The sequence below is a fragment of the Globicephala melas genome, chromosome 8, assembly GCF_963455315.2.
Source record: "Globicephala melas chromosome 8, mGloMel1.2, whole genome shotgun sequence".
In the NCBI taxonomy this organism is placed as follows: Eukaryota; Metazoa; Chordata; class Mammalia; order Artiodactyla; family Delphinidae; genus Globicephala; species Globicephala melas.
The window spans coordinates 93,076,201-93,097,242 of NC_083321.1; the positions used below are offsets into that span (position 1 = coordinate 93,076,201).

The 21,042-nt window shown below is 50.9% G+C and overlaps 1 protein-coding gene and 1 non-coding gene across 3 annotated transcripts in view; both read right to left on the reverse strand.

Moving 5' to 3' along the window:
- DSCAML1 (DS cell adhesion molecule like 1) overlaps positions 1 to 21,042 on the reverse strand; it is a 341,768-nt gene that overhangs the window by 34,213 nt on the left and 286,513 nt on the right. For both annotated transcript variants that reach the window (XM_030837857.2, XM_060304108.1), the window contains 6 exons: positions 16,623 to 16,822; positions 15,921 to 16,017; positions 15,204 to 15,332; positions 8,352 to 8,519; positions 7,090 to 7,160; positions 1,382 to 1,622 (listed from right to left, as the gene is read on the reverse strand). In XM_030837857.2, coding sequence (XP_030693717.2) covers positions 1,382 to 1,622; positions 7,090 to 7,160; positions 8,352 to 8,519; positions 15,204 to 15,332; positions 15,921 to 16,017; positions 16,623 to 16,822 — 906 coding nt within the window. The remainder of the gene's footprint in view (positions 1 to 1,381; positions 1,623 to 7,089; positions 7,161 to 8,351; positions 8,520 to 15,203; positions 15,333 to 15,920; positions 16,018 to 16,622; positions 16,823 to 21,042) is intronic.
- On the reverse strand, positions 18,893 to 18,965 carry TRNAD-GUC (transfer RNA aspartic acid (anticodon GUC)). The gene has a single exon. It is a non-coding gene; the product is annotated as a tRNA-Asp (tRNA).

Below are 21,042 nucleotides of genomic sequence, written 5' to 3' on the forward strand. Positions count from 1 at the left end.
GGCCCGTGGCCAGCATCACGAAAGGGAGGGGGACGATGGGGGGCTGGTGAGGCTCCGGGCTGGTGGAGGGGGTTGGGCAGCTGGTGGCAGTGTAGCTCAGGTGCTTCTCTGTACCTCTGTGCATTCTATGCACCTTTCCCTCTCTCTGTGTTCTCCCTTTTCCCCAGGGGCCCAGTGCTCTGGGGCTACTGATACCTGCTCCCTCTCAAAGCCTTGCTTGTGCCCCAGAGCAACTAAATGGAAATCTCTGGGGATGAAGCATCAGGATTTTTAAAACTCCCCAGATAATTCCAATTTGTAGCCACTTAGGTGTTTCTGACCTGATGCATCCTCCCTCCCAAGGATGTCTGCATTTTCAGAGAGAATGAGGCAGGGAGCGGGCATTGCTTAATAAAAGGATGGAATGCTTAACAAGAGGGTGGAATGCTGGGTATCCTGATGGCCATGGGGTGATGTCATTATGTTACTGGGGCAGTCAGTTCCCTCCCTCTGCTGGGGGCAGGCTCAGACTTAGTGACAGTTTTTAATCTCACATCGTGGTTTTAGGCTGGAGCATCAAGAAGGAAGCTCTGTTTAATCTGCTCTTTGTGGGGCTGTGACCAGCCCGGCTCTATCTCTGGGGGGCATCAAGGGTCACATCTCCTCTCCCTTCCTGGCACAGGCTCAGATACCAGCTGGCTCTTCTCTGTGCTTGGAGAGCAGGCAGGCTCCTGCTGCCTTCTAACCCTCTCTCCCCCGTGAAACCGGGCCCCTTAATTCACTCATCAGAGTTGGAGTGCTCTCCAGTCCTCAAAGAATTCAGTTTTAAAAATCGGAACCTAAATCCTCTGTCCATGGACCTTGGGATATCGTACCTCCACAGTCTCATCTCAGGTCCCTAAAACAGATGGTGGACAGATTCCAGCCCAGAAGTACAAAGGTAACGTGGCTCCTGCCCTTTTTCCAACCTGGAGGATGTAAGGGAGGAGAAACAGGACCCAGAGTACAGAGGAAAGAGCTTGGGGACAAAGATGGGTGAGGGGCCAGAATGAGGAAGGAGGAAAAGGTAGAGGGAGAAGCACGGACGGAGAGTCAGGCAGGTGCACAGACAGGCGCTCAGACAGGCCAATAGATCAATAGAGAGACCGATGGGCACAGCATTAGCAAGCGATGGATAGAGAGCCAGCCAATGGATGGAGAGGCCCGGAGTGCTAAATGGACCAAGCATCCCTCGAGGACCCAATGGGTGAGAGGAGATGGAGGGATCCAGGGAGACTGTGTGGACCACAGGACCATGACGGGGCTCAGGAGGAGGGAAGGGCCCCGAGCCCTCCCTGGCAGCCCTGGCTCTGCCCACAGCTGAGATCTGTACCCGCTCGCTACCCTTTACTGGTGCCCTCACCATCCTCCAGGGTGGTGGCATTGATCTCGCTGGATGAGGGCCCCGTGCCAGCCCGATTGAAGGCCTGGACCACCACCCCATATTGGGCGAACTTCTTGAGGTTGTCCAGGGTGTAGACCTCGCTGTCTCCAGTGGCCTTCATCTCCACGATGCTGTACTGCCCATTGCTGCCAGGGCTGTTCTCTCTGTAGCCGATCTGGTAGCCCCGGATGACGCCGTTCTGCAGCTCCTTCTTGGGTGCCTGTGAGTATGGGGTGGGGTGGGGAGGAGACAGACACAGTGACATTCTTAGAGGATGCTCTTTTTTTTAAAAATAAATTATTTATTTATTATTTATTTTTGGCTGCATCGGGTCTTCGTTGCTGCCTGTGGGCTTTCTCTAGTTGTGGCGAGTGAGGGCTACTCTTCGTTGCGGTGCGCGGGCTTCTCATTGCAGTGGCTTCTCTTGTTGCGGAGCATGGGCTCTAGGTGCGCGGGCTCAGTAGTTGTGGCTCGCAGGCTCCAGAGCGCAGGCTCAGTAGTTGTGGCACACGGGCTTAGTTGCTCCGTGGCATGTGGGATCCTCCCGGACCAGGGCTCGAACCCGTGTCCCCTGCATTGGCAGGCGGACTCTCAACCACTGCGCTACCAGGGAAGCCCTGAGAAGATGCTCTTAAAACCAAAGTCGGATCATGTCACTCCCTTGCTTCCAAGCCTTCAAAGGCTCCCATATCACCCAGAGGCAAGGCCAATGTCCCTACAATGGCTACAAAACCCTACATGATCTGACCCCACCCCCATGCCTCTTGGACCCGTCTCCTCTCCCCCATGCTTCCTATGCTCCTGCACACACCTCTCTGCTGTTCACACCAGGCACACTCCCATCCAGGGGAACACTCTTTCCTTGGATATCTACATGGCTCGCCTCCTCAACATTGCGGTGTCCTTGCTGAAATGCCGCCTTCTCAATGAGGCCTTCCTTAAGCTCTTCGTGTAAGAGTGCTCCCTGCCTTCCGTTTAGTGCTCCTTACCTTTCTTCCTGGTTTTATTTTTCTGCATGGCAGTAGTGTCATCTGACGTTCCATATAGTTTACTTATGTCTTTGACTATCTGTCCCCATTGGGATGTAAGTGCCGTGGGGATGAGGAGTGTTGCCTATTTTGTTCTCAGAGTCTAGAATGGTGCCTGGCATGTAACAGGCCTTCAATACATATTTATTGAATAAATGAATGGGTGAATGAATGAATGAATAGGGATATCATTTGGCATGGGCTCAGGGGCCCGGGAGAAATGCAACAGCAGACAGAACGTAACCCGATGGAGAGGGAAGTAGGTAATTAGTTTGAATAAAAAGAGAGAGTCCCGGGCTTCCCTGGTGGCGCAGTGGTTGAGAGTCCGCCTGCTGATGCGGGGGACACGGGTTCGTGCCCCGGTCCGGGAAGATCCCACATGCCGCGGAGCGGCTAAGCCCATGAGCCATGGCCGCTGAGCCTGCGCGTCCAGAGCCTGTGCTCAGCAACGGGAGAGGCCACAACAGTGAGAGGCCCGCGTACTGCAAAAAAAAAAAAAAGAGAGAGAGAGAGTCCCAAGATACCACTTCACACCCACTAGAATGGCTATTATTAAAAAATGAAAAATCACAACTGTTGGTGAGGATGTGGAGAAACTGGAACCCCTGGGCGTTGCTGGTGGGAATGTAAAATGGTGCAGCCGCTGTGGAAAGCGGTTTGGCAGTTCCTCGAAAAGTTAAACATAGAATTACCCTATGATCCAGCAATTCCACTTCTGAGTATATACACAGAAGAATTGAAAGCAGGGATTTGAAGAGGTATTTCCACACCCATATGCATAGCTGCATTCTTCACAACAGCCAAAAGGTGGAAGCAACCCAAGTGTGCACAGATCAATGAATGGATAAACAGAATGTGGTCTATACATGCAATGGAATTATTCAGCCTTAAAAAGGAACGCAATTCTGATATATGCTACAGCATAGATGAACCTTGAAAATACGTTAAGTGAAATAAGCCAGACACAAAAGGACAAATATCGTATGATGCTTCTCTGAGGTACCTAGAACACGCAAATTTAGAGACACAGAAAGTAGAATAGAGGTTACTAGGGGCTGAGGATGGCTGGGTGGGGAGTTAACGTCTAATGGGCACAGAGTTTCTGTTTGGGATCATGAAAAAGTTCTGGAGATGGACAGTGGTGACAGTTGCTCAACACCGTAAATGTACTTAACGCCACTGACTTCTAACACATGAACATGGTTAAAATGTTCAGTTTTATGTAAATACAATGGTATGTATATTTTACCACAAGTTAAAAAAAAAAGAGTCCTTGACTCTGGTGTAGGCCCAGCTCCTGTTGGAGCTGGTTTGCCCTTGACATCCTGGCCAATGGCTGGGGAGTGTTGAGAGCTGAGGCCTGAAGCCAGCTCCTGGATGGAGGGACAGAGATGGGCGAGGACAGGCCGGTGACAAGGGGGCACTTCGGAGCTCTGCCTGGGCCAGCTGGAATGAAGGGCTGATCCCAGCTGGCCAGGCAAAGGGAGAAAACTCCACTGGCATCAGCCTGGAGGGTGGAAAACATACGGTCACCCCCAGCTTGAACCCTGATACCCAACTAGCCATACACACAGGTGTTCTGAGAGAGAACGCATCAACAGGTAAACACTCACCAACACAGACATTCTCATACACGATCTCACACACACACACACACACACACGCTGGATCCCAATATCCCTTCACATCCAGACCCATCAAAGCAAACATCCCAGTCCACACCTACCCGTGGCCAGAAACATTTAGACCCACTAATAGAAACTGGCTCTTTTAATGTGGGGTCTGCCCGTCTATATACTGAGAGAGAGCACACACCCCAGGGCATACAAAAACAGCTTGAATCAGGGCTTTAAAGACAATGCAGTTAATTTAAAAGCCCACGTTTTATTGTACTAAAAAATAGTACAATATTATTTTAATTATTTTAAATAATAATTATTATTTTAATAGTACTACTATTTAATAGTACTTAATATTATTATTTAATAGTACTTAATATTATTAATAGTACTTAATAGTACAACAATTAAGTTAGTAAAACAGCCCGTTTTTTAAAATTCAATGAATGTTTAAAATGAACTGCATTTTTAAGCTCACTGTTAATGCAATAAAATGAAGTTTTTAATTTAACATAATTGTTTTGAACTCATTAACTAGGTGTGCGTGTATTTAATTCACTTGACTTTTTGTTAATGCCTGAATAACGTTTCTCTCTGTACTTGGGCAGTCCTGTTTGCTAGTTTGCAAGGGGGCAAATTTCTGAATTTGGGTTCGTATCTATACACTCACACATTCAGACAGACATCTATTATAGACACAAATATATCTGCAAGGTGTCCTTGTTTTCGCACTGACATATACTCTCCTATTACATACCCACGTCCGTATCGAAACACACTGATATATACATCAGTACACAATGACACATGCCTACATACGCAGAGCCGCCTACACCATGATATACACCTGTATATGTGTGATATACACAGTACCACGTCACCTCCATTCACATCAAAATATACTGGCAGAGGCCTTGGATAGGCATCCAGGCATACCCTGCTACATACATATAGATATTCACATATTGTTATAAATCTTGACACATGTTCCCTCTCTCCCTTCTTCCCTCCCTCCCTCTCTCTTCCCTCTCCCCATACTGCCCCACCTCCCCCCAAACAGGCACACTCAGGATTTAAATCAATCTTAACAATATTTCTCTGAAGCATTAAGAAATCAATAGGGCTGATTGCAAATTTATGTCATAAAGCAGTGGTGATCCATCTCGTGGAAAGAGTCTTGAAATGAAGTGACTTATCTTTCAAGTGAATCTGTATTTTTCATTAATCTGTTTCTTGGTGTTAAAAAAAAAAATCCCCTGAGAAGTCAGCCCCAAATTTATTGACGGGCTCGTTCATTCTGAAGTTCTAACTTTCTAATCAATTTTATTTTTCATTATGAGACTTTGGAGAAATAAATCTGATTCTAAATTTTTATCAACCTCCAGGTCGGAGCTTTGTAGCCAAATGTCTCAATGGTTTACATACTTATTCAGCCCTGCCCCACCTCCAGGCTTCCTTGGAATATTCTTAGGAAATGGGTGCAGAGTCAGGATGCAGACAAGACTTGGGGACCAGACTCCAGGCTTCATCCCCAGTTTCTGAGAGAAGCCCTGGCACCCAGATCTGAACCTGGAGGGAACCATGGCTCTGGAGTTATCTGCTAGGAGGGCGAGGACCAACTGCCCAGCCTCTGTCCCACCTTTATCCTGGTCATTTCTCTGGGGAGGGAAGGAACCAGGCTCTGCTGCCTTGTGTGTGTGTATGTGTGTGTGTATGTGTATGTCCGTGTGTGTGTACATGCCCAGGCATGTAGTCTTTTTAGGAAAAATATTACTAGGCCCTTCTGAATCTCCTATTCTTGAGTCTACCTTTTTGAAGGGCCCAGAAGGAGGACTAAAGCACCTGAATTTTCCCACCAGGAGTTCAAGTCAGAAAATGACCTTGGACTTTGATCCCAGATGCAGATGAGGCAGCCCCCCCACCCAAGCCCCACTGTTGAGATGGGAGAGATCCAAGAAGAAGGACATGGATGGGACTCAGAAAACTCTCTGTTCATGACCTCCATGCGCTGGGCTCTGGTGGGGAGACTGGGCAGGGGCTCCAGACTCTGTGCACTGAAGTTCTGCACCTGTCACAACTTGAATGACCATGGAAGTCACCTTGCATCTCTATACCGTGGCCTCCTCTGATGGATGGGGATAAAAATACCTCTTCTGTCCACTCCACAGGAATAGAGGGTCAGATAAATTAGTGCAAGAAAATACTCAAACACTGGAAAATGCGGTGCAACAGGAAGACATCAAGGATGGGCAGCCCTTCTGTGCCCATGGCAGGGATGTAGCAGTGAGGCCAGAGTTACCCAGGAAAGCATTTCTTGGTCCTGCTCAAGGTTATTCTGATCTGTTTCCCTGCCCAGCTGTGGAATTGCCTCGAAGATTTCCCCTCAGTGACAGTCTTCAGATACCCTCTAGATTTACAAGTTTCTTCCTCTTAGAAACGGCTGCAGCACCTACTGGTTTGTTTTCTCTGCAGATCCCCTCCCCCAGAGCTGGGGAGGGCAGTCATTTTTTAATCCTGATTTTATAGAGGAGGAAATCAAGACCTGAAAAGACCAAGCTCCCTGTTCAATGCTTTACCATGAGAATATAGGGGGTGGCTTCACCCTACCTCCCAGCTCTAGTCACAGGGCCAAGATGAGGGTGAGACTCTGTCGTTTCATCTCCCATAATCCACAGGGCCCCTTTGAAATTTACACATAATCAATTCTAACTCCAGACTTATTACAACATGTGGGGTGTGTAGGACAGACCAGCATGGTGGAAGAACCATCTTCCCTCCTTGGCACTGACAAATTCTTCATCCCACCCTAGGCATGGGCGTCCATAAGACAGTCAGGGTGGAGAAGGGAGCGGGGATTGGTGAGGGAACCAGCCTCTTTATCCTCCTCTCTTTCCACCCCTCCAACCTCATGGATTTAGCAATAAACAGGGTTGGGCACTGTAAGAGACCAGAGACTAGCTAGTCTGTTGGGGTTTCATTTGTAGATTGAGAGGGGAAGAAAGGAGGTATTTCAGAGGAAATTGTCTTTGAATTTACTTACCTTCCAGGTCACCTGGATGCTCTGTGAGGTCACTGGCTGCAAGGTTACATCCATGGGGGGCCCATCAGGAGCTGGGGGGTGGTGGGGAGAAATAACATTATGAGTCAAGTCTTGGAAGAAAAGAGTCCTATGTTCTTACTCCCATGCTTGAGCTGGAGGACTGCTGGGGAGAAAGGAAAAGCTCGTCTACAGAAGCAGAGAACCTTTGTTTGAGTCCTTCTGAAATGATCATAGGGTTTATGTTTCCCCTTCATTCTCCATAACTTGCTGAAAATGTAGCAAACAATGACTATGAAATACTGCTACACATCCAGCAGGCTGGCAAGTATTTTTTAAAAGTTTGATAGTACAAAGTTCAGACAAAGACATGAAGTGGCAGGAGCTCTTGTACACTGATCATGTGAGAGCAAGTTGGTACAAAACTTTGGAAAACATTTTGGCATTTTTTTGGTTAAAGGTAGAAGTTTGTCCATCTGATGACTGTAATTCTACGACTGCTTATATCCCTTGGGGGGGGGAATGAAAATACACAAATGATACAGCTGTACTGATGACATGAAGCTCACAAAAAGAATATTGATCAAAACAAGGAAGACAGAGAGAATATATGAAGTATGATGTCATGCATATATTCTATTAGAAAACAGGCAAAACTGAACTGCATGGGTTATGTGTACATGCATTGTGGTGACAGTACAAAAAAGGAAAGAAAGGAAGTTGGGATACTGGTTACTTCAGGGGGAGAGGTTATAATTGAGAAAGGGCATATGGAGGACCTCTGGTAAGTGGTAACGAGTGTTGGTTATACTAGTTTTTCTTTATGATTATTTGTAAAACTGAACATGTATGTTATATGTACTTTTTTGTATTAATTTATCTTTTGCAATGACAGGTAAGAGAAAATACAGCAAGGAAAATCTTGTTTAAACTTTCAGGAAAACTTCATGACAAAAATCACAGGAGATAATCCAGGGCACTAGCACCCCCATCCTTTGCAGATCTAGCATATCTGTCCTTTCCAGACAGGCTGCGGCCAGGTGAGTGGGGGCAGGACCATGGACAGCTCCCGAAAGCATTGCATCGAGAACCCCATCTGGAAAAGGTCAGACGGAAGAATCTCCAATGATTCAGAGGCAGACACAAACACCTCGGAATCTCCCCCTTCTCCTCTTCTAACTGCAAGCCCACTGCCAGTGGACAGGGTGGGTGTGGCCCCGGATGTCCCGAGCCCAGGCGCAGGGGTGGCTGGGCGAGATGCTCACCGGCCTCCTCAGTGCTGATGGTGAGCTCCTTGCTTGGCTCGCTGCGGCCAATCTTGTTGAAGGAATACATGCGGATGCTGTACACGGATGCCGGGTGCAAGTCCACGATGTTGGCCTGGTTGATGGTCGGGGAGATGTTGCGTGTGGACTGCCTGAAGTCCCAGGAATCTGGACAGAGGACACCCATTTCTAACTACAGCCAGGCAAACTCCAGGACCCCTCTCCAGCCTCAAGCAGCAGCACATCCCAACGTCAACTTAGATGCCCAGAAGAGGTCTAGTTCACAGAGACTGAAGCAAGAGAGCCTTCACAACTTCACAGAGGACCAAAGGGTTCTGTTCCATTAAGCTCAAGTGGCCAAGGGATGCCTGAGGATGGGAGCAGCAAATGCACTGCTTGGAAACTCAGGGAGCTTAACCCTTCTCTTCCCTGGGCCGCCTGGTGAACTCAAACCTCAGATGGGGGTCAGATGTCTCCTATGGTCCCTTCCAAGATCACCATTTGCTTGCTATTCCTGAGGGCCTGATTGGCCAGTGCCCTTGCTCCTGGTTTCTCAGACCACATCAGAGACCTGTTATAACTGTGAGACACCCCCTCAACACATGATCCCAGTGCAAAGGGGGAAGCCAAGTCTTATACCTCTTTCTCCTCCTATGTGTGCTTCTGGATTGCCTTTCCCTGTGCATTTGTGTGGTGGTGGTCTTGACTGTTTCTTGGGCTGTCAGGGGGGACAAACCATGTGCCAGAGTCCCTAGGCAAACCCTACCCTCTCTCTCACCAGCAAGAGAATGGTCTCTGAGTCTTTACAGTCAGAAGCCAACAAAGGGATGAGCATGTTCCCGATTCATCCAGGGGGACTGACAGCCCATTCCAGGGCTAATGTTTAGCAAAACTGTAGAATGTGAAAAATACCAGATAAATACCACTCAGGGACACTGTGACAGTAAACACTCTGCACCTCCAGAGGAATCCAGTCATTCATTCAATATATTTGTGCTGTGCACCTACCAGGGGATCCCAGACAGACATGCAAGGGGTTGCAGTCACAGCAATGCCTCAGCCTAGGACCTTCCACACGCAGAATTCATAACCAGATTACGTTATTGGCACTTTGCTTTGAAAAGAAACAAAAAGGCAAAGCACAAGGAAACTAGCTGATAGTGGGGCTTAAAAATCGTCCCAGGGTGCGTCCTGATGTGCCTATTCAGTCTAATTTTCCATGTCTTTTAAATCCACAGTAGAGGATCCTGAAAATTCTCAGTAGACAAGATTAAACTGTATTCACTACAGTTTGACCCGTAAATCAGGGAGGGAGGCTAGCACATTCTAGAACAAATTTTAGGAAGACTTTTTTTAAGCTAATGCCTGGTAAATTAGGAGAATTGGTTCACTCGAAAAGACTATCCCATCCCCCCAGGTTCTGGTTAATTGAGGTCTTGACGTTTTTCAAAACACCACTTTTAGCTACACAGGCTTGGCATCTGTGAAGGGCACTGGCCCAGCTCCCCATCTGCAGTTTTGCATTTAATTCTTTGGTTTCATGAGCCAAAGTCACAAATGGCAGACAGTGGATGCTCAGAAAAACAGTATTTTCTCCTTGTCATTTAAAACACCCCAACTGCCCAAGAGTCACTCTGGCTGGCAGGTTAAGCCAGAATTGCAAATATGCAGGCTCCTACTGCGGTGGGTACTGCTTTGGTTTGGGAGGAAATGGGCTAGCGTGCGGAGGCAGGTGTTCACTTCTCTCTGCGGCATTCTGGGAGCTGGTGCCAGCTCACACATCATATATGATTTGCCTGCGTTTATAGGAGAGGGAGAGTGATCACGAGTCAGTGCATTCATTTTTGATGAGTGCGGCGGAGGAAGGAGACCATATGATGTGTCTGAAAACAGAGGGGCTAAAGAAAAGAGGTGCTAATATTTATCAAGCACCTGTGATGTGCCAGGTGCAGTGACGGACACGATTTACTCTTCCCTCCTTCCAATGACATCAGCACCATATCTCCACTGTATAGGTGATGCTCACGTCATCAAGGCCGATTTCTCACTTGGCCTTTCAGGTGTGTTCAACGCTTAGACCTCTCCCTTCCCGAAACACTTTTCTCTTGGGTTTCCTATTAAAACACTCTCTAGCTTTTCCTATTCTCTTGGGTCATCTCTTCACTTTGCAGGTGCATCTTTTTTACCTTACCATTAACGGTTCGAGTTCCTCAAGGCTCCATCCTAGGCTCTCCTCTCACTCCATACACTTTTCCCACCAGTGGCTTCTATTTCCGTCTACACACAGATAAGCTCCCTGAAGGCAGGAACCATGTCTAAAACTTTGCCCATCTTGCCCACTTGGCACGCCTTGGGCACTTAAAACCCACTGTTGGTTTTAGATCAGAGCCACTTCGTTGTCCTGGACTTTGGACTTGCAGTTCCTCTGCATTTTGTAGTCACAAGAAATACCCTTTGCCTTTCCCTCCCTTGCCTCCTTCAACTGTCAGTCACAGGAAGGTTGGGGGGGGGGGATGCCCCAGAGAGTGGCCTCTTTTTGTTCTGCTTTTGCCAGCCATTTCCAGGTGGATTTGCCCTTGTGTTCCCAAATCATCTTTGATGTTGCCACAAAATGGCTCTCTCCCCATAGCGCCTGCAGGCTAACGCATGAGTCAAATCTGGAGGTCTGTAGCTGATTTTCCATACTTGATCACTGCCATCCCTCTGACCTGAATAGCTGAAATCAGGGGCCCTATTTTCTTCCCTTTCCTTTTCAGCTCTCAGAGTACTGAGCTGGCTTTGGTGAACATTGTCTCTTTTAATATTCCCTTTCATATAAGCCTGGCTTACCCAGATTAACATATTTCATTAAGGGCTCTCTCTCCCTTTCTTCATCAAAGGGTTTATGATGCAAAATATTCTTCTTAAAAAATAAGGAAGTGGCTGGGGAGATGTCAGTGCCTTCCACTCTGTGGGCTGCTTGCTGGGAGGGGACCTGGGGCCTTTGGTGTTTCAGGGGACACATTCACTGTAGAAGGGGGAGCAGTTTGGACGAAAGTCACGTCTGGAGCATTTAGCTGCCTGTGCTTGGGAAACAAATCCATTCTGCATCTCTGATTTCCTCCTTGCATCACAGCTCTGAGCCCACCACGGCAATCTCCGCAGCACCGAGAAAAGGTTTCCTGGGTCACCACCACCACTCACCTCATCCCAACACCAGACCCTCTCACAGCCCCACTCCAGCTCACACAGAACACCACGCCACACCGGGCTGGCTTACCCCATGGTGGCTGACGGCGCGCACCACGAGGCTGCCTTCTGGGCTTGGAGGGCCGTCCTCAAAGAACCCATCCCTGCTCCTTGCTTGGAAAACAGGGGTGAAATGTGGTGTCTGCATTTTTAAATCTGCACGGCACCATCTGATAAATTTGTGTGGACGGTGCTATTTATCATTCAGCATTCATGTATTATTACTCTGCTGCCTGGGGCCAGGAGAAGTCAGCGTGAGCGGGATGGCTTAGAAAGGGCAGACTTGGTAATTTCCCTTGGAAAATTAGCATGATGAGCAACATGGCAGAAAACCTGGCAAAGGCACAGTTGTAACACAGAAGGGGGTCAGGAGCAGATGGTCCAGGATGGGTGTGGTCTGGGGCAAGAGGAAGAGGGGAAGGGAGACTGGGCACAGGATGGGGACCCATAGAGGGTTATTCTGTGTCAGGCTCCGTGCTAGGCACATGCACATAAGCCATCACATTCACGTAATCCCTACAGCCACCTTGGATTACGTGTTATTGTCTCCACTGATAGGTAGAGATGCCCAAAGACCTTAAGTTGCTTGCTAAACATCATACAGCCCTGACACTTGGTCAACCCAAGTCTTCTGCTTTGAGAATTGTTCTTGTTCTACTATTCCACCTGCAGGCAGAAGATCTACTTACACACACACACACACACACACACACACACATGCCCCTCCCTCCTTTGGGTCATCCATCCGTTCCCTAGGATACCTTTTACAGTTGTCATGTAATTCAGTTTGTGGTGTATTACACGTGATTGGATAATGCTTTGCAATGGTCCTGGAAGTGCCTTCGTGTGTGTGTGTGTGTATGTATGTGCATGCGAGCGTGTGTACACAGTGTTTATTCTCACTCCAACTGCACTGTAAGCTCCAAGGGCAACACTCTGTCTCCTTGTTCTTTCTCTTTCCCCACCACATGGCGGGTGCGTGATTCTGCAAGACTATTATTGGCACTCAGTACACGTTGCTGACTGACAGACACATACTTCAGCCTGCAAGTCCCACAGGACTATAAATTGCCGCATGAAGTATCTGAGTTAGAAGAAAGAGAGGAACTTACATCTTTTAAAGGTTGACTACAGCCCCATGCTAGATGCTTTCTCTTTATTCCTCAAAGCAATCCCACGAGGTAGGCATTACTGTTTCCCCCTCACAGACAAGGAAGCTGTGCTATGCTCACAGCCTCTGCCTGACTCCAATATGGTAATTCACTGCAGTTCCCACGGGATTCCTTTTCCTAAGTGCCAGGATAGATGCCCGTCTGAGTGGGGTGGCCTGGAGTAGTCCTACCTAAAGACAGGAGAAAGGACCAGCCAGCTTCTCTGTGCTCTCGATCCTGTGATTTATTTTGCTTTTTTTTTTTTTTTTTTTTTTTTTTTTTACAGGTGCAAAGCCCTTGTGGATGGGAGAGTCTGAGGTTGAGTTTTCATTACCCACCTCTCTACCTTGCCATCCATCCTGGCTCTGGGGTGGGGTATGGCCATTCCTCATCTTTCAGGAGAGCCAGAGGGGGTGGGGGGAAGATGTGGATGAGCTCTGAAAATAGCATCTTCCGTGCCCACCTCTCCTTCTGCACCGCTCTCCAGATGTGTGATGTTCTCAGCTTCGCCCTGCTGAGCAGTGCCCCAGGAAAGGTTTCCACACATTGGAGGGTAGCCAGTGGAGGGGGCCGGGTGGGCAACGGGGCAGCATGGGGGAGGAGGGCAGGGGGGCAGTCAAAAGGAGCAATAGGGGAGAGGCCCGAGTGACAGCCCAGGCATCCACTCCCCGCCCCCGACAGGCCACATCATCCAGGCAGGGAGATGCTGGCCCATCTTTCTGGCTCCTGGGGAGCTTGTGCCCAGACTCGGGAAGCCTCGAGGTGTGAGATGAACACAGTGGGCTTCCTCTCCTCCCCGCGGCCTCTGCCTCCACTGAGGCCCTGCCGCTGCTCATCACCTGTCCCAGATGCAGGGCTGCGGCAGCCTGCTCACTCAGCTTCTGGACGCCTTCCCTTCCTGTTGACACCTGATGACCCTTTTCAAGGTGCCATGCCAAGTCTCTCTCTGGGACCTCAGGCATTGCTAGTAGCTCTCAATGACCTTCCCCAAGGAAGTCAAAGCTCAGCCCAGAGCCGCCCCCGCTCCCCCAACCCGGAGCCCAGAGCACATTTTAGTCTTGTTGACCAGGAACTGGGTCTGTGAACCCTCTGCTAGACGTGCTGCTCCCTGGAGAGCACTGCATCTTGCTGGGGCTTGGCCGTTCCCATCTCCCTGAATCTAGGCCTGTTAGCGTTCCATCTTCTCCCAGCTCAGTAGAGCGTCTACAGGGACCGGAGAGATGCTTCCCTGACGACCCCTGTGGGCACAGCCCCTCCTCCTCTCTACGGCCCGCCTCCTGCACTGAGAGCGACCTCCCAGGGGCGCTGGCTGTGAGCTGACTTTTCTCCCCAACTGAACTGTAGGCTTCTGAGGGCAGGGCCCCTCCTTGCCGAAACCTGTATCAAGGATGATGAACCCAGTGCCCCGGACACGGTGGCTTCTCAAGAGGCGAATACAGCTCAGAGATTTGCTGTGGACGCCATGCCAGGGGCTGTCACCCTAGGGGAGTGGACAGCCAGCTGCAATGACCATGTGCTATGCTAAGGAAGAGAGGAAGGGTCTGGAAAGCTTCTGAGGAAACAAAACCTTGGATCTACGCTAAGACCTGGAAGATGAGTTGGAGTTGGTGGGAGAAGCAGGCTGGGGCGGCTTGAGTTTTCCAGACTCTCTTTCTGTGTTTTATTTTAAGATTATTTTGAAAAGCGTTTCTGGGCTTATGGTCTTGAATTCCGAAGGTATGAAAGAACCCAAGAGGGGAGCATGCTTCTCGTTCTCTCACTCCTGTGTTGGGAGTGAGGGGGCAGCCCCCTGTTGCTGTACCTTCTAGAGAGAGTCACACAGATACAAACATGATTGCTCTTTTTTGGCTTGGCCTTTTGTCCCCTCCTTGCCATTCTTGCCACATGACTGTGGGTCCCTTGTTTCCGCAGAGACCTAGGGGCCCATTGTTCACTCTGCTCTACATGGCTTCACAGTGGCGGGCAGCCTCAGGAGCTAGCTAGGGTCCCAAGGGAGGGATCTGGGAGGGCTTCTTGGAGGAGGAAACTTAGATCTATGCTTTTCCAGGGACTCCCATCCCCCAGTGACTCATTCTTGGCAAGGACCAACTCTCTGACTCCCAAGTACACCCCATCATCCCAAACCAGGAGTGCCTAGATGACCCAGTGAAACTGTGCTGTCTCTGCCCCCACAGATACAGCCCATAGCCCCCTGGCTCAGGGCCTTTAAGTTGCTTTAAATCAAACCACCCTATGGACCTGCCCAGGGACAGTCCTGGGAAAAAGGGGCTGACACCCCCTCCCCATCAACTGAGGGTCCCCCTGTTTGCCCCCAGGGTTCCTAACCAGTGACCAGTGTTCCTCCCTTTGGAAGACACAGGGGCTTGTGTGTCTGCCTTAGATGGGCAGCCCTGACACCCAGGGGCTGTCCCACAGAGGGGCACCGTCCCGGCACATGGTGCAAGGGGTCACAGCAGGCCCAGCCGTCACCCACCTGATTTGTTCTTGTATTCAATGTCAAAGCCCGTGATGATGCTGTTCCCGTCAAATCGCTGGGTCCAGCGCAGGTTCATGCTCCGGGCCTTCACCTCCCGGATCTCCAGCTCTGGGGGGTCGGGGGGTTCTGGGGGGTGGCAGGGGAAGGGGGCAGAAGTGAGGATGGCAGCAGAGAGCTTGGCCTCCTGCCGACCCCTACAGAGGACCAGGGATCTGCCCTGGAGGATCCGTGTCACCTGTGATCCACCCAAGGGCCCTGAGCCCTGGAGTTCAGGCAAGGCAGGAGGGGGTGAAGGGTGCCCGGCAGCAGGGCTCAGAGGCAGAGGGGGGCCTGCTCGGTTCCTTCTCTGCTCCCCTCTCTTCCTTAGCCCCTTTCCTACTTTCCCCCATGCAGAGCTCCCAACTTTTCCCAGCTTGACTTTCCCTTCCCATACCTCCTGCAGGGTCTGCACCCACAAATCCAGGCCCTCCACTTCTGGGAGCAGCTAAGCTCCACATGGGCCGCAGCCATTGCAAACCTCGCTGTATGCAGTGTGCCTGGAAAGACCCTATCACCCCACTCTGGGCAGGAAGGAGGGTGGATGGAGCTTTGCCTCAGAGCTGTTTCTGGTCAGCCTCCGCTAGATGTGGGCGGTGTCCCTGCTCTTGAGGGGAGTTGGCAGTGAGCGCCGGGGTCCCAGAGGCAGGGGCTGGGGGCGTGGGGCAGGTGAGGTACCTTGCACCGTGAGTTGGATCAAGCCCCGGTCCTCCCCGTACGAGTTGATGGCATGGCAGCTGAAGAACACAGAGTCCCCACGGTCAGCAGGCTTGAGCTGGGAGGCAGCCAGCAGGGGCAGAGGGCAGCGGCAGGGAGAGAGGGAGGAATGGGGAGAGTCTTTTAGAGCTGGTCTGCTGAAGGGGGCCCATCTAGCCAGGGATCAGCAAGGCCACCTTCTTCTGGGAGAGGATCCCCCAGGGGTTTGTCAAGGGCTCCTCTTTCCAGAAAGTTCAAAGGATGGAAGTGTGGAAGAGTCCCTGCAGGGAGGCCAGCTGAGGAGTTCCAAAAGAGGGAGGGGCTGAGGGGGGGGACCCAGGATAGAGGGAGGGGCTGAGAGGGTCCAGGAGGGAGGGAGGGGCTGAGGGGGGGGACCCAGGATAGAGGGAGGGGCTGAGAGGGTCCAGGAGGGAGGGAGAGGGCTGAGGGCATCCTGGGGGGAGGGAAGGAGGGGCTGGGGATTCCACACATTTAAAGGTGAGGAGTTGTCAGAAAGGGGATAGAGTGAGGTTCTAAGGCAGAGGTTGGTGGATGAAGGAGGGAAAGGGAGAGGTAGTTTTTGGGGTGGAGGAGGGGCTCCCAGACTCCCCATTCACCTCCTTTGGATACAGATGCAATAGCTGTGGGCTCCCCACTTTCTGAGACTGGGGCGTGGGTGCTCACCTTCAGCGTGGAGACCACTTCGTCGCCGTTGTCCTTGGTGGCGATGGCATACCGCATGACGCGGTCGGGGTCGATGACCGTGTCCCCCTTCTCCCAGCGGATGATGATGGGCCGCTCTCCCCGCGCCGTGCAGTTGAGCTCCTTCGCGTGGCCCTTGATGGCGATGGTGGTGTTGGGGTGGGAGGTGATCATGGCCGGGACTGGGGAGGGGAGGAGGCCCAGGAGGTCCCAGTGAGGGCGAGGGAGGCCAGCCCGGGGAGAGCACATGCCCAGCGCCGAGGCCCCGCCCCCCGCTGCCCCTCCCCACAGAGCACCTCATGCCCAGCGAGAGGGTCTAGTAACGGTTGGGGGAGGGTACAGAAAAGCCCACTGCCTGTCCCTTTCTCCCCAGCCCACCCACGACTGGGGCAGCCTCTCTCTTCACCAGGGGTTCTGATATTCCATGGACCCCTTTTCAGAATCTTTTAAAATGCGTAATATACATAAAATGACAAAGGAAACCAGATATGCTGAAGTATGGTTATACCAATATGAACATTCAAAAGCAAACTTTTGATACAGTATATCACATATGTTCTGTATCCTCTTTATGAAATAAGATCTAGTGCTGGATTGTATTCGAACGATTTTGTAACAGTGATGAGCACAAATGATATTTTGGGGTATCTGCCAGGGCTGTGATATGAAAATACCTATTGGTCACAGTCACAGGTGCTGCTACTGCTGTGGCTTGTTGCTTACGTTCAAAATGGAAGAAGTACAAAATTTCAGTTGAGTTAGTGAAAAAAGAAGTTAGTGAAAAAAAATATGCCATTTTACCCCAGCCCCAATTCACGGAGCCCTTGAATTGGATCCGTGCGCCTTTGGTGGGGAGGCCTGTGGACCCTGGGTTACACGCCTGGTGCCTCTGCTTTGTGTCCATGGCTCGAGCTCTCTCCACAGCGGTCAGCTGGCTTACCCCCTGCTTCTAGGCAGCAGGCCCCTCCCAGACAGCTGAGAAACTCTCCTGTTCTTCCAAACAAAATGCAACAGAAAACCCTGGCTAGCAGCACCGTAGTTAAGGACCTTCAAGCCCACTAACAGGTTCCCCCATCCCCCGTCCCCCAACCAATGACCTGAGAAAATCGTCATGAAACAACCAAGGCCCTGGCTGGCCGTCAGGAGAGCCCGCCCACTGCCCTCACAAGAGGCATCTCAATCCCGACCCTCCTCCAGGCCTTAGCATCATGGGCGGCAGCAGGAGGAGGGTGGGGTAGAGGGAAAGATGGTCTCGGGCCAGTGACATCTTGTCCCCTTTTTCCCCCATCAACTTAACAAACATGCATCCAGCACCTATGCCATTACGCGGCATGGTGCCAGGCTTGGGGGAGACGGGGTCGTTGCCTCCTGGGAAGGGGGGGAAGGGGAGGGGGAGGTAGGCACCTGTGCGAGCAACATGAAAATAAGGAAAATGGGATGAGTTTTTCAAGGAGGTATCAGGAGAAATTAATTTTGGCGGAGGAGTGTCAGGGAAGGCATCACCCAGCCATTCAACGAGCATTGGTGGAGCACCTACTAGGGGCCAGACCTTATGCTGGGTTCTGGAACCAACAGTGTGCAGGACAGACCCAATCTCAGCGAGCTTCGCTGCAGTGGTGAGAACAGACAACACAGTAGCAGTTCCAGGAAAGATTGCTAAGCACTGTGCTAGGAGAAGTGCTCACCATCTGATGTGGCAGGATACACATGGGGAGAAAGGGTCCCCTAAGTGGTGGAAACTGCTGGAGCAAAGGCTCAGAGGCAGCGATGTGCAGGGCAGATCCCAGAGAGATAAGAGATCTGATGCAGCTGGAGGACTGTCCTTGTCCTTGCCATTTCCTCACCACTTTCCTGGGAAACCTTGCCTCTTAGAGTACAGGTCCCCAGGGCTCTCGTCTCCAGAGGAGTGCCCATGAGCCATGCTGGAGTACACACATTAGGGGGCGCTGTGGCTGACTGCAATAATCAGACCGCATTTCCCACCCCCGCACTGCGGGAAGGACCCCTGCTCACACTGAGGTCTGCAGAGTAGACAGCCACCCGCTCACTGGCCTGCTTGGGCCATGCAACAAGAGGATGCTCTGTCTTCTCTCTCTTTACACCCCCCCACCCCGGAGGCTCCCCTCTGGGGCAACGCATCCCTGCTCCACTTCTGTGGATGCCCTTTTCTTTCCCTCCTAGCATCCTCAGGATTTTTCTCCCCTCCAGTTTTGTTTTGTTTTTGGCTGCCTGCTTGGCTTGCGGGATCTTAGTTCCCTGACCAGGGATTGAACCCGGGCCCCCTGCAGTGACAGCTCAGAGTCCTAACCACTGGACCACCAGGGAAGTCCCTCCCCTCCAGTTTTAAACACCTACTCAGACAACATTCTTCCCAGCAAACTCTCCAGGGTCCTCTGACTTCTAAGGACAAATAAGCCTTTGGAGAAAGGCAGGAAGGCATGGAGCTGTAATAGTGCGACCTGAGATGCCAGTCAGCGGGTGAGGGGACATCTGGAACAGGTCTGGGGGATGAAGGGTGGTTTCTGGCATCCCCTGAAGTCACCATGCAGCCAGCCACCTCCTCTGCCTTCTGTCATGTGGGACTGGATCCTGAGGTCAGCTCTGGTCCCTGGCCCCTGCACCAGCATCTCAGCACAGTCCCCAGCCCCGGCTCATCATATAATGAAGCAGATGAATTTTATAATGCACGGCATCACGCCAGTATACAATAAAACGTGGAACACAAATAACAAGGTGCAGGTTATAATGAAGAAAAAGCCTGCAGTCAGAGACATGCGAGTATGAATTATTGACTAAGGTTTTACACTCTCAAGGATGTGCGGAGGAATATTTTTCTATCAAAGATTTGCATAATTCACTCGTATAAACCTGGGTGGAATATAGAGTAAGATTTTACATCAACAAGTCGGGCCTCGCATTGCAGAAGCCTCCATTTTTCCTGGAGGATTGAAATGCCGGATGTGGCGGGAGGGGCGCATGAGCTGTTTCTGCTCCCCGCAAAGTGAATGGTCAGAGACTGGGGCCTGCGCCCTTGCTTGGCCTGAGTCCTGAGGCCTTCCTGGGGAAGCGGAGGCCTAGCTCTCAAGAGGCTGCCGCTGAAGCCACAGACGAGGCGGGGGTGTTCATGCTGAGGGGGGTGTGTGTGCACGTGCGTGAGCGTGCACGCGCGTGTGAAGGGGGATGGGGGCAGGGTCAAGCCTCAGCGTAGGTCACGGGTCCAAAGAAGGAAGGGGAAATGATGAGTCTTCATTTTTGGTAGGAGGACCGCAAGACTCTGCACCGGAGTGAGAAACTGGCAGCTCATCCCTGTTTTGCTCTCCAGGTAGGGCTGTACCAGCCTGTCCAGGGCCTGTGTGTGAATTATAAAGGCACCCCTCTGGCTGGATGCAACATGGTGCCGGGAGCCGCAGCTTGGCCAGTGGAACAGGGACTGGGTTCCAGACTTTACTTGCCCCTTAGGCTATGTAACTTTGAGCAGTGCACAACCTGTGTATTCATACACGCCAGTCCCACCTCACAGGGTCTTCCCAATCAGGTTTGTTCAAAGAGACAGACACAGGAGCAACCAGAGACCACAGGGCCTCAAGAACCCACTTGGTCCTTCAGCCCTGAGTATTAACCACACCTGGGGCCAGGGGGTGGGCTCCCTTCACCATTGTTATGGCAGCAAACAGCATGCAGCAGAACCCGATGTTCTCGTCACAGCCCCGCGGCTCAGGGCAGGTTCAGGGGAGCTCCTCTGCGAAGAAGAAGATACTGCTTCTGTGGACCCCACCCAGCTTGAAGAGCTTGGGGGCCAGACGGACGTGTTTCTACCCAGCTATGTGGTCTTTAATAGGGGCTACTTGACTTCTCCGAGCCTCAGGCTCATCATGGGTACTATTCCCACCCCAAGCGTCTCACGCTCCTCTCCTGTTCCAAGAAAAGCATCAGGTAAATACACGCACACCTTAAGATGTTACTTGCCATCTATTTTACAGAATCGCAGAGTCCTAGAGTTGCACAGCCCACATAACGTTCAGCATAGTCGCTACTAGCCACACGCGGCTATTGGCCACTAGAAACGTGGCCGGTCCAAACTGAGATGTGCTGTGACTGTAAAGTACACACTGGATTTCAAAAACACAGGAAGAAAAATGTAAAGTACCTCCTTAATAATTTTATGGTGATTACATGTTAATATTTTAGATATATTGGGTTACATAAAATATACTATCACAGTGAATCTCACCTGTTTCTTTTTTGAACATGTGACAACTAGAAGATTTTAAATTACATAGGAGGTTTGCATTTTGTTTCTATTGAAGGGCACAGGTATAGATCATCTACACAGACCCTTCGTTTTACAAATGAAGAAACTGAGGCCACTCAGGGAAGTGATTTGCCCCAGTCATACTAATAA